The following is a 15,574-nucleotide window of genomic DNA, read 5'->3' on the forward strand; positions in this document are numbered from 1 at the left end:
AAACCTGAAAAAGCATATCATGTTTCCTACACATATGTGAAAACTATGCCCGTACACTGTATGTGAGCATTATGGGATTTCCTTCAAAATCATTTAAAAATCATATCGAACCAAACTAACACATAACAATCAATGTTGCTTTTGCTGTTGTTACAAATGATGTTACACGGATACAAATGAGCACAGCTAAACTGAAGAGGCTGTCAGCAACATCAACTTCATCTCACCCTCTTGAAGTTCAGCCCTTCTCTCCACAAAGTCAGATACCATCTGCTCATCTGGGGGAAATGATACACGTTTTTCTATGCTCTCCTTCAGAGACTGAGATGTTGCCTCTTCCTCTGAGCGCCCTGTCATTCTTCTGCTATGAGCGATGTCCCGCAAAGTGATTAACCAAATTGTCATGTACTTCTATGGCAGACATCCCATTAGCTCAGAAGTCAGTCCTCTGAACTATAAAATTCCTCATATATGATAACATCTCTGGACACATTATCTACCCTTCGTTGCTACAGAAAACCAACCATGAAATGTCCCCAAAATCTGCTCCTGGGAATTCTTGCGTTGTTATTCTGTAGCCTAATAGTCACTAGGAAAAAAAACTTAAACTCGCAGCATAGCACTTCTACAAAACAGTTACAGGATACCACAGAGTCAATTATTCATGAACTATGTGCCTCTCAACGCTAGTACAGCTCTATACAAGTCAACATCAAATATGCATGTGGGGAACACAGCCTAAAATATATATTTTTTAGGGCTACTTACTGTTGTAAATATACCTCACATAAGAGTACACTCTAAAACAACAACAACAACAACAACAAAATAATAAAAACAGGGCACAGTGTATTGTATTAATATAAAATTTTTCATATTAATTTTAAGGGGATTTTACCTGCGCACAGCATTGTGTTGTGTTTTAGGGTTAACAGGAATGACTGTAAAATTAATGTATAATTTCCTTCCAGGCAATTACATTGCAATATATAATAAAATATACATTTTAAGGTATACATCTGTAAATCATTGTAAAATCAATATCTGTAATTATAAAGTTTTGTATTTTCTCTACCCACTTGTAATATTAAAACCTTGAGAACAATTTTCAATTTCATATTTATTTATCACACATTCATAAAGAAAGAGAGACAAGTTTACTAGTGTAATGTTTAAAAATGCTCTTTTGTAGTATATATATATATATATATATATATATATATATATATATATATATATATATATATATATATATATATATATATATATATATATATATATATATATATATATATATATATATATTCAAATTAGTTTAATTAGTATGATAACAAAACATCGTTTTGTTGATGAAAAAAAATTAAAACGGATAAAAAACTGCATATTCCATCATGCATTGCAAAACAAGGAACTACGCAGCCGTGTTTCTAACCAATCGCATTCGCACAGCCTCAGCCTGGTGATCAGTTTGCGGGAACTTTGGAGAGGAAGAGCTGTTACAACCTGCCACTTATCCGCGGAAAGGTTAGTATAATGTTTACGATCTGCTTTAATAAAGCATAATGTCTAAATGTATTTATTAGCGTATTATGAGGACAAAGCATCTGCGTTGTTGTGATAAAAAGCCGTAATAAGGCAAGCTAATCGTGCTAGCATAGCAATTTGAAATAGTTGAAGCCGCATTTTGCAGTTTATTCCCCAAATACAATATAAACAACCCAGTGTTACTCTCATTGATAATGTGTGACATTAACCACGTTTTATCACTCTTAGACTCTTGTGTTACATAAACAAGCTGAAACCACAGTTCTTAATATCTGTGTTGTAAAAGTGAAACAAAACGCATCATTGCATCTATATCACAAACGTTATCACTGAGTTTGTCATCAGTTGTAACGTTAGCATTTAAGTAACGTTACTAATACATCTGTGATGGTGAAATTCTTCAAGGCATCTACATGTTTTATGTCATCAATAATGAATCAAACCCCAAACACTCACCTACATGACAGTTTAATCATTTGTATGACACACCCTAGATTTATTGTTTGGATTATTTTTATTTTTATACTTGTAGTGTAGTATTGACTAGTGTAAAACCACATTAAAGTGTTTGAATTCTGTTCAATTTATTTATTTTTTTGGGAACTGACAGGGTTGCTGTGATCATAAGAAATCTGTACATGGTTGAATAATTTCAAACATTTATTTTCATTGCTGATATTAAACATTTCTTAATGTAAATATGGTTACAAATAGGCAATTATTTGATAAGTAACATTTTCTGTTAAACTTTTTACTCTATAAGCAAAATTGCTAATATGTTTGTAATGGATGATTTTATATAAAATAACAAAATCATTTAAAGTAAAAGCATTATCCCTAGTGGTCCCCACTTCAGTTGTAATGGAACTTGTGTTTCTTGTTTGTACTTCAAATTATTCAGTAAAATGCCACCCAAAGTCCAAGGCAGTTGGGGCGAAGAAAGCGAGAGCTCCAGCAAAGAGGAAACTGGCTGAAGAATTCCCACCTGGAGAAGTTCTTACGGATAATGCAAAGAAAAAATGGAAGTTGGGATCAGCTGTGGGTCAGGGAGGTTTTGGCCTGCTGTATCTTGGTAGGATTCAGAAACGCTGTTGGAAATTAAGTTCAGATTCTTTATTTTGCTTTATTTATCAGTTGCTCAAATATAAATTTGTCATATCTTTTAGCAAATGAAGACTCCTCAGGATCTGTTGGTGTTGATGCACCTTATGTCATTAAAGTGGTGAGTGAGGGACTTTTGTTGCTGCCAGCAGATATATGTCTAGATCTTTAACTTTTTGAATGGCTGTGATGTTTGGGTGGTCAGCAATGTAATGTCAATCAATGAAAGGCATTTCCTTGACCTTAACTAGAACAATTAACAAATTATACAAAAAAAAGTATAAAACGTATTTTTAAATTATTTCAATTAACAATACCAAACAATAACAACCATCACTTTTATTATTGTTTTATTTTAAGTAAACAAAGCAATACAACTTTTACATGATTTTTACATGATACATTGTAATTTGGGTAAATGAGTGTGACTTTTGCAAGGGCAGGTAGACAAGTGTTTACATTTTACAAGCAAACTAAATGGAATAATTTAGTGCTTTGGTAAAATGACACTTCATGGGAGTGCTATAATGTATGTGTACTTTCCCGCTGCTGTTTTTTTTTTTTTTTTTAATGCATGTGGGTTCACATTTTTAATATTTCATTTTAAATGTCAGTTATTTTTCGTGATTGTTTTTTACTGTCTTGTAGGAGCCCAGTGACAATGGCCCTCTCTTCTCTGAACTGAAGTTCTACATGCGAGCTGCCAAACCCAATCTAAGTATGCCTTTGCAACTGCAAACATATGCATGATGAGCCAGACTGAAAAAAGTCGAGGAGCAACTCTTTTAATTAAAGAAAGTTCTGAGCTCACCACTGAGGGCCTTATGGAGACAGACAAACCACAACTCTCTGCCTTTGGTGGCTCTTATGGCTGCCCCAAGGCCACAGCATTGCGCTTTACTTAATAACAATCCAAATGTCAGTCTCCCTTGACAATTAACTACTATATTACTAAGGGATGCTCATGTTTTATTCATTGGAATATTGTAATGGTGGTAAATATTTGTCCCACCAGCAGATTACCTTGCGGCACAATGTCAGTTTGGTCCCCGAGGAATTTTCTTATATTACTTTTAAGAACCAACAAGTTTAAAGAATAAAAGTTTTGAATAATTTATTTGATTGCATTTAATGGTCACTGTGATAATCTTAGTTAGTAATTTTAGAACTGATTTAGGACACTGTCATGTTTCTTGATTTCAGGTTGAATTGGAATAGTTCATATGTTGTGACAGAATGTTTTATGTTTTTCAGTTGGGGCTTGGATGAATTCAAGGAAAATTGACTATTTGGGAGTTCCAAAATATTGGGGCTCTGGCTTTCATGAGAAAGGTGGTAAAAGGTAGGGAAAATAATCACCGTTTCTCCAAGTTTTGCAAGACAAATAACACAACATCTTTTATTATTATTAAAATGTTTTTTCTTTGATCTTTTGAACATGCAAACAGGCAATTCAAATACGATAATTTTACCTAAATGTTCATGACAGGTACAGATTTATGGTCATGGATCGATTTGGAGTGGACCTACAGAAGAAGTTTGAGGGAAATGGAAAGAAATTTCCAAGGAAACTGGTTCTTCAGCTGGGTCTCAGACTTGTAGGTTTCTTCTAAAAGTATCTCTATCGAAAGTAGCAATCTATGCAATGTATTTAAATAAATAAATGTATTTATTTATTTATTTATATAAGGAAAACCTTTTAAACTTGCACACAATCTTTTCATTGACTGCTGTGGCATTGCAAGCAGTGGGAGAACATCTTATATTGCTGTATTATTAAAATATCTCATATTCTAACATATCTTTCATCTCTCTAGCTTGACATTCTGGAGTACATCCATGACCATGAATATGTGCATGCAGACATCAAAGCCTCCAACCTCCTTCTGTCCTACACCAACCCCAATCAGGTTTGTTTCAAGCCTTCCACACATTTCAGTTACAGATCTCTGTTTCCATGGTTGTGTATGGCTCTAACTGTACAGCCGTAGAGGGCAGTGTGTGTAAACTGCAGGGCTATACAAAGCTCCCACTTCTTTGAATTGGAGTACCAGTGATCTGCAATGTAAGAAACTACTTGTCTTATTTTTTTCTCCATCTGTTAATGAGATTTGGGTGGAGGAAAAAAAGCAAAACAATTTAAGCCTTTAAATGCGGCTCATAAACTGGAGAGATAAGAGACAATATTGAAGCTGTCTGTAGCAAATACGGTTTGGGTGGTGGGCAAGAGCAAATATTTAATTTGAAGATTAATAATGTATCTGTTGTGTATTATTAAGCTGCTATTTTTTAAGTCACAGTTTAAAACTCTGCCTCTTGGGATTAGTCGCTGCTTGCTTGGTGACTCGGAGCATGCTTCTTTTTTTTTATTACTCGTGTCTTCTTTTTGCTTCTTAATACATGCCTGTGTTTTATTAGTGTGTGTGAAAAATGCACTGGGTTTAGTCTAAATTATTGAAATGCTTAATATTCTAAAGGGGTCATTGGATGCTGCGTGTACTTTTACAAGTTGTTTGAACTGAAATGTTTTGGCAGTGTGTGTACACAACCATCCTATAATGATAAAAATCCACACAGTGTTTTTTTTATTTTTTTATTTCATTAAATAATTTCCCCTTTCTCAAATCAAGCTGTTCTCAGTCAGGCCCCTTCCACAATAGTTTGATTGACAGTAGCGTTTCAGCACAGACTTGACTGGTGTCTTGCCTTATGCCTGCCCTGAGTGAGCTGATATCAGTCTGCTATTATTTCACAAGAATGTCTCCTAAGTGATTGAGGTGTTCGGTTGTTGGATGTATTCATGAACTGAATATAGCAGTCGTCATTTACTCCCGACATCTGAACCACTGAAGACACCGTAAATTATATTTGTTTTTTTGAAGGGAAATCACCCCGATCTACCTAAATGTGTTTATGTTCGCAAGAATCATTCGTGATCCAGCTTCACCTCCGGAAGTGAGTGTAAGGGTTTTTTATTTTTTTATTTTTTTATTAATGAATCTTTGCATATCACCTTTCCTTATAAGGTGCTAATTAGCAAGTTTCACGATGGCTGAAGTAAACAGTCTCATTTATATTTAAAAGAAAAAGCTACAAAGCAGCTTGCTCTAATTTTCAACAGTTTTTTTACAGGGTAAAAAGGGTTTATTTTACACTACCATTGAGAAATTTTAACCAAACTATGTTAAAGACTTGATGAGTGGACATCCGATGACCCCTTTAATATTATAAACAGCGGAATAGGAAGTATTTGAAATATTAGTGTGTGTGATAAGGATTTGGTGTTATTGTTTTTTAAAGAACTGTAGGCTAGACTCAATCCTTTGACTTTAGAATACTGAAGAATTAGCAGAATATGAATGACTTCTATGAACTGGTTCTTTTAATTAATTATTCCAAAATATTTTAAATCATAAATTAGCAGTTTGAATCAGTCTGGAACATCTTTCAGAGAGTGAACTCGCAAGTCCATTCAAGTGGTTACTATATGAACAGCCAAAAGTAATTATAACATGCAGTTTAACAAAGTTTAAGTTTTTGTGTCTTTGATAATATTTTTGCGTGAGTGTTGATGCTGGCAGTTTCTAATCACCAGCCCCAGCTTTGAAAACCTCCTAACTTTTTATTTTTATTTGTTTAAGTTTGTGATGTTTGTCACTGTAGGTGAGCTGTTAATCTTTACTGTTGCAAATTGCCACATGCAGTTATTTCTGAGACACTCTACCTGGACACATCAAATCATTTAGCACTTTTTGGGGGAGGTAATAGGTACACCTCCAGTTTGTGCACAGACTGTATTGGTATCTTTGGAACTCTGTTAACGGCTTCCTGTTGCTTTGAAAACAAAGTGCTAATTGTCAGATCTCTTTTATAAGTGATACATACTTCTAATTAGCAATCAGTCTGTTTGCAGCTTCAAATGTCATTCATTTGTAGTAATCTTCAAGTCTTGAAGACTTTATTATGTTGGATGTGTCATATATCAAAATAATATTTAATTTCCCAGTTGTTTTTTTTTTTCTGTAATTGATTTACCAGTGATTTGTATGTTGTTGTACTACAAGCTTTTGATTTGACTCTTATTATTATTTTTTTTTACCCAGGTATATTTAGTGGATTATGGATTGGCCTACAGATATTCTCCTGAAGGAGTGCCAAAGGAGTACAAAGAAGACCCAAAGAGGTGTCATGATGGGACCATTGAGTTCACTAGTATTGATGCACACAAAGGAGTCGGTAAGAAATTGTAACAATCAGTTCTATTAGTCACTCTTAATGTTCAAATTTTAGGGCTAGGTAGGGTTGGGTACCGAAACCCAGTACCAGTATTGCACTGGTACCTATGGGACCGGTATGCACCGAACCAAATCAGCACGCAGATTCGGTGCCAAAAGTCTTTAATTTTAGGCAGTCTGTTGTCAGACTGTTTGTGTATTCAACAATCTCACTAGAATATTAAAATTAATGGCAAAATGAATGTTTGGAAATGTAAACTAATATTTCCTACTGACATACTACAGCAAAATATATAAATAACTGTCTTAAACCCCCTTATTGGGGTGAAAATACTAATGTGCCTAAGACTGTAGTTTACAAATGACATTGTTGCCACTTTATAAAGAATGAGCATACAGTCATTCAAAGAACTGATTAAAGACAGTGACAGACAGCACTCATTTTAACTAAATATCAGAGTGAGTGACAGAGATACAGTAGAAACATTATGTGTGGTTTTCTATAAAATAATGACCCAGATCATGAAATACATTTATTAGCCATTGAGTAATGGAAGCTTGGGAAATGAGAGCATCCAAGGAGCGTGTGAATGCTATGGATTTATTTAGAATCTTTTTAATGTTCTTTAATATTATCTTTTAGGCTTTTTTTATTTTATTTATTTTTATAGAAGTATCGGTTCAGGCTATGTTTAGGCACCGGTACAATTTTAAAGGTATCAAAATGGTACCGGTATCGAATAAAACCAAATCGATACCCAACCCTGGCCTAGGCGAATCCATATGGCCTGACATATATTATTTTTGTAACCCCTGGAGATTCAGGTAGCATGCATTTGAGCAGCCATTGAAGTGTAAATTATGTAAAAGATCACATTGTGATAAAAAAAATAGTATTTCTCTTCATAATTTGTCTAAATGTTGATTTAATGGTACTTTGCATCAAATAATACAAAAGTGGGGTACCCTTTTAAAATAGCCTCTGATATGAATGTTTTTTTTAAGAGTTCCTCTCTGTGTTGGTGTATATTGCATTTCAGCCCCTTCAAGAAGAGGAGACCTGGAAATCATGGGCTACTGCATGATCCAGTGGCTTTGTGGCCGTCTTCCCTGGGAGGACAAACTTCAGGACCCACTGTATGTCAGAGACTCCAAACTCAGGTGATTGTCTTTAACCTCATTTGTTGCATTTAGGTTTTACTTATTTCTGTACTAAATAGTAATCTACCTATTTGACCTATAAATATATATATATATATATATATATATATATATATATTTGCCATGTGATAATAAATATTGGGATGATGAATAAAGAATAACTAATATGCCTCTTTGCAGTAAAACTAATTCTTTTTTTTTTTCATTCTTTTCCATAAAGCAGTGTTTTTTTTTTTTTTTACGGATACAATTTAAAATTGTAATTTTTTTAAAAATAATTTTTGAATTTTCTTCTCCTCAGGTGTAGAGACAATATTGATGAGTTGTTGAAAAGCTGTTTCCCTTCAGACAATTTACCAGGTGAGAAAAAACTGAGCAGTCTTTAAGTTAGCTGGAGAAGCTTTCATACATTTAAAAAACTAAATGTACTTTGGTTGTAAAATATCAATTATATAGTCTGTAATACGATAGGTTAATAGTCTTAGGAAATTTCATACAACTAAATGGGATTAAAGCATAATTATTTTTTAACCATGTTGCACACGCAAAAGCACCTGTGAATTCTGCATTATTACTTTTTGTTTGTCTGCCAAGCAGTAATTGGAGTGACGCACTTTCGAGCTCTGATATGCAAACAAGAGTGCAAGGGCCTTTTCTATTTATAATGAATGTGGCCCTGTGATTGAGTCTTAATTAGAGCTAATCTATCAGCTCTGTGCTAATTCCCAGCAACTTCTCACACTTTCTTTAAACTGGAGCGTAATTGCTTTCATCTTTTTATAAATATTCACATTTTCTGTTTACAAATATTTGTTGTGAAACGTTTAGCAATTATAAAAAAAAGTATACATAACCTGAATTCGTCCAGTGTGGTGCCTTCCTAAACGTTCCTCTTTGTCTGATGCTTCATTAATTGTAGGAAATATTATAAATGCACCTATTAATAAATATTAATACAATTGCCTTTAGTATCAGTTAAATAGTGTAGGAAATATTGAGGAAAAAGAGTCTAGTGTAGCATTAGTCATTGTGTTTTTATTTACATAATCAGTGTCAAAGAAATAGTCAACATAAGAAATATTTCATTTTCATTTTACATAGTGATATTTCTTTAAGATTAAAAAAAAATTGTTAAATTTAGATTCTGAATTTCATTTGCAATGCTACATTTTTTGTACTATGTGTGTGTATATGCACATAATAAACATTGCATTTGCCCTTCTCGACCGCAAAACATAAAAGTTGAAGTTTTGAAACTTGTTTTTCACCCTTCTCCATTCTCGACCTCAGTATTGCATAGTTTTGCAGACAGTGCGTGTCAGTCTGTACTTTTGCAAAACTTTAGGGCGTTCTTTCTTTGTGTCGTTTAAAAATCAAAGATGTCATTGGCTCCCTTTGCTCATCCGCTGATGTGATGGCAGTTCTTAAACCCTGTGACAGCCGCGCGGCAGACGGCGAGATCCCTCCTGAGGCTGTTGTCTTGTGCGTACACGCCGCATCACAACACCGAGGTGATGGGAGGCGGCACTGTTAGCACGGCCATCAAGACTAATTCTGTTTGGTGTGACTATTTTAGCAGCCGACAGTAAACAACAGTTCGCGAAGTGGAGAACTATAAAGAACAAAGTGACAAATGTCAACCCCTCTCCTCTAAACTTAGCCTGAAGGTTAAAGTGTGAGCATCTACCGCAGAGACACTGCCCTACAGGGACTGTTCTGTCTTTCCTGCACAGTGCTACACGAATGAACGCATGGCACGTGCACCTTATTAACATCGGACTTTTGCGTGTTCATTTGAGATGAACTTTGAGACAAAGGTCCAAATAACTTTTGCTTAATCGCACACATAATGCTCTTAGTTTGTTTATTGACCCAGAAGTGTCTTTATTTTTCCGACTTTGCAATACATCAGTTAAAGTAATCTGCATTAAGATTAGATTGTTGTACTTAATGTCGTTTTCAATTTCTAGAGGAAATGAAGAAGTTCATGCAAGAGGTCAAGGCTCTCGAATACACAGACAAGCCAAATTACGCAAAATTGCGAGGTATTTTGCAGCAAGGCCTGAAGACCATAGGGGCTACCGACGACAGAAAGCTGGACTTTGGCGTGTCGAGCAACAGCACATGCCCACCCTCTGTCAAGGTAAGAGCCATCTTCAGTGAAACATCAAAAAGCTAACCTTTGTCGCACTCCCTCATTCGCGGTGCATTGAAAATGCTGCGACAGTCCCTTTCTGAAGCCCGCAATTTAAAAAGGAGCCCTTTTCAACATCCCGTAATTTGTTTACCTTTTGAAAGAAGATTCAAATTTGAAAATGCCCACAGATGATCCAAGACTAATTGCTCGGGTTAGTTGGAAACGCTGTTGAGTGCATTGATTTTCAAATGCGATTTAATGTGTAATGCTTTTAACAAATGTGTCTTGAGCTTATTCGGATTCTTTCTTGCAATCGACACACAGTCGCCCTCTTTTTACCATCAAAATGTCTCAATGTTTTATGAATTTTCTTATATATTTATGTTTAGTGTTTTTCTCTGCTTTTCAAATGGTAAAAAGTGATTTGACCTTAATTTGACCTGAATTCTGCAGCCGTTGTGGAGCTCCATCGTGTTTCTTTTTTGTGTATTTTGTGTAAAACAAACCGTCCGAGCCCACGAAGATGCCCTTGATGGCATATACTTTGTGAAAACGATAAGACTTAGGCTTCATTCATGGGGTCCGGTACAAAGAGCTCTTGGCAACAAAGCAGTCTGCATCTCAGGTTCTCTCCAGCGTCCGGGTGTTTATCCCCGTAGCACCTCCTCTTCCTCCCACAGACAGGTCCTGAGTGCCTGTGTTTATTCCCTGCTAATGTATCACAAATTTGCTGACACGGTAACCTTGGAGTCGACGCAGGCCGGCAATCAGTGAGCCGCACTTACGGCAAGGGAGGGGACGGACTCTCCTCGCTTCCCACAATGCAGTTTGCATATGGAAGGTGCCACCAGGGAGCTGGTCCATGCCAGCTGAGGGTTACCTGCCCACTGCCGTTATTGTATGTAATTATCGAGCCAATCTGTTCAGCTCAGCAGGGTCTGGATGGTAATCATGAGGCAGCAATTGGCAAAATGGAAGGGAAATGCGAGGGGGGGCTTGTAAGGATGATGGTTCAAGTCCGAGAGAGGGGCGAGCATTCATTATGCAGTCTGAGTGAAGAAAAGGGAGAATTTGATTGCTGTCATTAAGTGCATCTTCTTCATAACCCCCGGTTCGGTTAGTACGATTTCCTTGAATTGAGGACTTGAGCTTCTATGCTAGAATTTTCGTTTGAGGAGAAAATGCAAGGATTTTTGATTTATGAAAATAGATTAACTCACAGTAGTTTTCTTTGTTTGTAATTCTAAGAAAAAGTCCCAACATTGAAATCCGTTTCCTTTCCGTTACTGGTCTTTTCCAGTGTCAAAATACACTGCTGTTCAAATGTTTTGGGGTTGGCAAGATTTTTTTTCATGTTTTTTTATGTTGTGTATATACTTTATAGTACAGTAATATTGTGAAATATTATTACAGTACAATTTAAAATGTTTTTATTTGAACAATTTAAAATGGGCTGAATTTTTCTAATATGCTGACATTTTTATTATCAGTGTTTAAAAAAGATTTTTTTTGTAAATGTCCTCACTGTCATTTTTTATCAATATAAATCCATACTTGCTAAATGGAAGTATTATTTCTTAAAAACATATAAATAAATAAATAAATAAATAAATAATCACTCTGAACGTTTGAGCGGTAGTGTACATGTATTACATTTGACATTCAAATTATTTATTCTTGCCGGATTTAGTGGATAGCTAAATTGTAATTACGTTTTCTCAAGCGTTCACAACGCTCAAGGCACATGTAATAGTTTCCATGTGTATGCAGAGCAAAAGGTCCCTTCTTAATATTTGATTTGAACTTCCTCCAAGGTTGCTCTAGGCAAGTGAATTGACCACTGCTCTTCCATCTTTTCCATCCCCTTATTTGTGTCTTTATTTTCGACTGGAAGGCTCCCAAGCGGAAGAAAGCGGAAGAAAAAGGCCAGTCTGCTGATGAAGCCAAAGGCGCTCCTGCAAAGAAGAGGCTAGCTCCACAGAAGAAAGGTAGGTCATGTTTCTGGACCTTACCTGTTATCATCAATATCAGTAGTTTTGTGTGGTAAACGTTTTAAACTGAATGTGTAACTTGTTTAGAAGTGAATGGGGCTAAAAAGACGGCAAGTCCTGCAAAGCGTCCAGCCAAGAAAGAAGCTCAGGCTGCTTCTGAGCCAGCAGTGAAGAAAAGCAGGGGAAGGCCTAAGAAGAACTCCTAATCCTCTTCGCACTCTAGTTCAAGTCGTTTCCTTTTTTTTTATCTTTTAAATTGTCTGGTCTGTGTTTGTTGTCTGTGGTTGCGTTTTCTTAAACTTGAGCAGCATATTGGGCACACTCCCTTGCAGTGAAATGATAATAAATAAGGCTAAAAAAAGTGGCTTTGAGTTGTGAGTTATTTTCATTCCTTTTGTAATGCCTTGAATAATCAAGCCTATGCGGATGTGGTCCGGGGGGATTGCTTTGCCCCCGATAAGGAAATCCCTGAAGGAGCTCCGAGTCCCGACTCTTCCCCCGCCACATTTTCCCATTGTTGTTGAGCTATGAAAGCTGCCGTGCGACTGGCACTCCGACGTCTGTGGGAGAGGCGAGCTGGTCTTTGATACCTGCATCGAGGCAGGCGAGCGTGTGGCAGACGCCACTGAGCCGGGTACATGCGTTTGGAGGAAGGAGGCTCTGCGCCTTTCCTCTCGGCTGCCATTTGATCAGGTGGAGACAAAAGACTAGCACTTGGGTCCTAGTTTCTGTGTCACTCTTGCTTGAGTCTTTCTTAACTTCCTGTTCTCCGCTAGGAAATGGCTTCAAAGAGCTATCATTAAAAGTTAGTTGTGGCTGCACCACTTGTTATTCATTGTAACTTTATCGCTGGTTTTGATAACACACCGACAGCATTCGCAGGCATATTTATAGGTCCAAATGTCATCTTGAATAGTTTGCTTTGTAATCGCGGTAAAATTTATATGACATTGTGCGGACAGGAATAAATTGATGAGGACAGGTTAGAATACATGAATAACAGATATGGCATGTATACAGGGTTGTGACTAGAAGAGTTATGTTTTCCAAGAGTTTGGAAAAAATTCACTTATAATAGATAAAAACAGTAGTGGAATTTTTTTTTTTTTGAGTGCAACATAGTTGCTGCCATATAATCTAAGAAAGAATCAATACAGGGTGTCAAAACAAATCCGCCGATTCAATTCAGTGTCACAGGCTCTCATTTTGATTTGAATCTTATTCACTTTGATTTATTTGGTTATATTTCATTTAGTCCGGTTTGCTTACAAATAATGTTCGGTCTTCACGTTGTAAATTACAGCATCAGTAGAGAGGTGTAAATCTACAGTGTTTCAGACTGATTCTGGATATTTATTTTGAACTGCCAGACAGCAATATAGTGTTGGCTCAGATCTGGCCCGCATCTGGCCTGCATGAAATCCATTCGGGCCGGATCTGGGCCGACACTGCTTGCTGTTATGCTCAAAGTCATTCGTTTTGAATTGAATTACACCAGTCACATTGTATATTGTTGTTGTTTCTTTTATTTTTTTTTATTATTATTATTTTTTTTTTTCATGCAACTGAGGCATAGAAACCAATGTTTGGATTATTCAAATTAATTAAAATCATAAAATCAGTTTTTACCCAGTCTGAGATGTATCTGAATTCTTCAATTTGAATTCTCAGCGATTCAGTGTGATCTCTGAAATTTGATGTGACCTATCAGTAAAGTCAAACCATTAAAACCCAAGTAAGATGTAAAGCGAGAATTAGCACAGTTCACAAAAATCCCAAGTTTGAGATTTGACAACTGGTTGCAGTTGTCCATTATATTCTGCTCTAGGTGAGATGTAACGATCCTTCCTCATGTACACAATAACTATAGTTTGTGTTTTCATACCCAATTTGCCCATTTCATAGCTCCTCTGAGGCCAATCCCCCACCTTTCACCCTCTCTGGTTTCCTTGCCGAGGGAGAACAGCCTTGTAAACTGTAGTTAGACTCTGTTGGCCCAGCAAGAACAGTGAAAGAGGAAGATGTTTCTCCTAATGTTTGTTTTCATTGCGGAGCCACGTGAGCCCTGAGCTGATGCCGGCATCGATTGTTCCAACAGTGAGGACTAAAGTGCACCCCTGTGTGCTTTCTTCCCCTTCCTCACCACTGACCTTCAGGGCCGCACAGCCATTGCTCCGCAGTAGGGGGCAGTAGTACATAATGATTGCACAGCTGGGGGGGTGGAAGGTGGGTGGGGAGGCAAACCTTAAACACAGCATTACCACCTGTACCCACTGGAGGACATGCTGCTTTGATGGGCCTTACTGTGGCCATTGATTGACACGTGTTTATATCCACTCTCGTACTTTCTCAGAGTTTGTCTTGGGATGTTGGGGTTTACTGGAGAGCTGCATGATGGAAAATAATTTCTCCTCGCAGAGGTTTCACTGGCTATCTGCTTTCCTCAACATTTTGGAAGGGGGTTAATTGTTATTAATAGTTAGTGCTCTTGGGTCGAATTATTTGGCGTTTATTGGTTAGCTGGAACTTTGTGGATAAGTGAATGGCAATATGGTTCTCACATTTTTTTTATACCATTTATTATAGTAAAAAAATAATAATAATAATATTAAAAAGTAATAAAATATTCAAAAAAAAAAAAAAGCAGCATTTTAAATTGATTCTCAGTGCCAAGTGATTCTGGCAACTTATGGCTGCATGTTTAAATAGAAACTACAGTTATGCTTAATTTATATTTTCAACATACAGTGGCATTTAATTGACTTACAGATATACAAGGTTCAGATCCATATGTTAGTATCTTAATAAAGGGATGGGGTGGTTGGCAGGCAATAATGATAGAATGGAAAAATGACAGGTCATCAATGATAGTTCTAAGCTAATTATAATTGCAGACTTCTTACTTTTTTCTTGGTTGCAGTAAATTCTTTTCTGTTAGCCATCTGATAAAATTGTCCAGCTAGTGTCTTCATTTGTGTGTGTTGGGTGTAAAAGAATATATATATATATATATATATATATATATATATATATATATATATATATGTTTTTTTTTTAACACCAGCCCTATTTTTTTTCTTCTCTATCATCCTCCGTTCCTTTAGATGAAATAAATTTCACTGTTATTATGTTTGTATTTATTCCTGTCACCATGTGCCCCAAAATACCCACGCATGGGAAAAGAAATATACTGATTTTACATGGCAGAGAGAGAAAGAGCTCTTTCAATGCAGTTATGGTACATTTGCGATTCTAGTGTGATTCTGTGTGTAAATATTAGAAAACAGCAGGTTCTCACATTCACCGAAGGAAAGGCATAGCAATGGGGCTAAGACGTGCGTTCTTATCGGTATTGTATTCACACTACACCGTCCTCCCGCTGTTTCTAATCTGCCGCCGCCGCT

At 36.3% G+C, this 15,574-nt stretch overlaps 1 protein-coding gene across 1 annotated transcript; it reads left to right on the top strand.

Moving 5' to 3' along the window:
* Window positions 1-176: 176 nt before the first annotated feature.
* LOC113071734 (serine/threonine-protein kinase VRK1-like) lies at window positions 177-12,534 on the top strand. The gene is made up of 13 exons (XM_026245029.1): window positions 177-258; window positions 2,447-2,617; window positions 2,712-2,767; window positions 3,295-3,364; window positions 3,901-3,988; window positions 4,136-4,244; window positions 4,464-4,556; window positions 6,750-6,882; window positions 7,922-8,042; window positions 8,344-8,402; window positions 10,013-10,185; window positions 12,074-12,167; window positions 12,258-12,534. Exons 1-13 carry the CDS (start codon window positions 177-179, stop codon window positions 12,374-12,376), a joined length of 1,368 nt encoding a protein of 455 aa, XP_026100814.1. The 3' UTR covers window positions 12,377-12,534.
* Window positions 12,535-15,574: the final 3,040 nt, after the last annotated feature.

This window comes from Carassius auratus, unplaced genomic scaffold (assembly GCF_003368295.1).
Source record: "Carassius auratus strain Wakin unplaced genomic scaffold, ASM336829v1 scaf_tig00007952, whole genome shotgun sequence".
Classification (NCBI taxonomy): domain Eukaryota; kingdom Metazoa; phylum Chordata; class Actinopteri; order Cypriniformes; family Cyprinidae; genus Carassius; species Carassius auratus.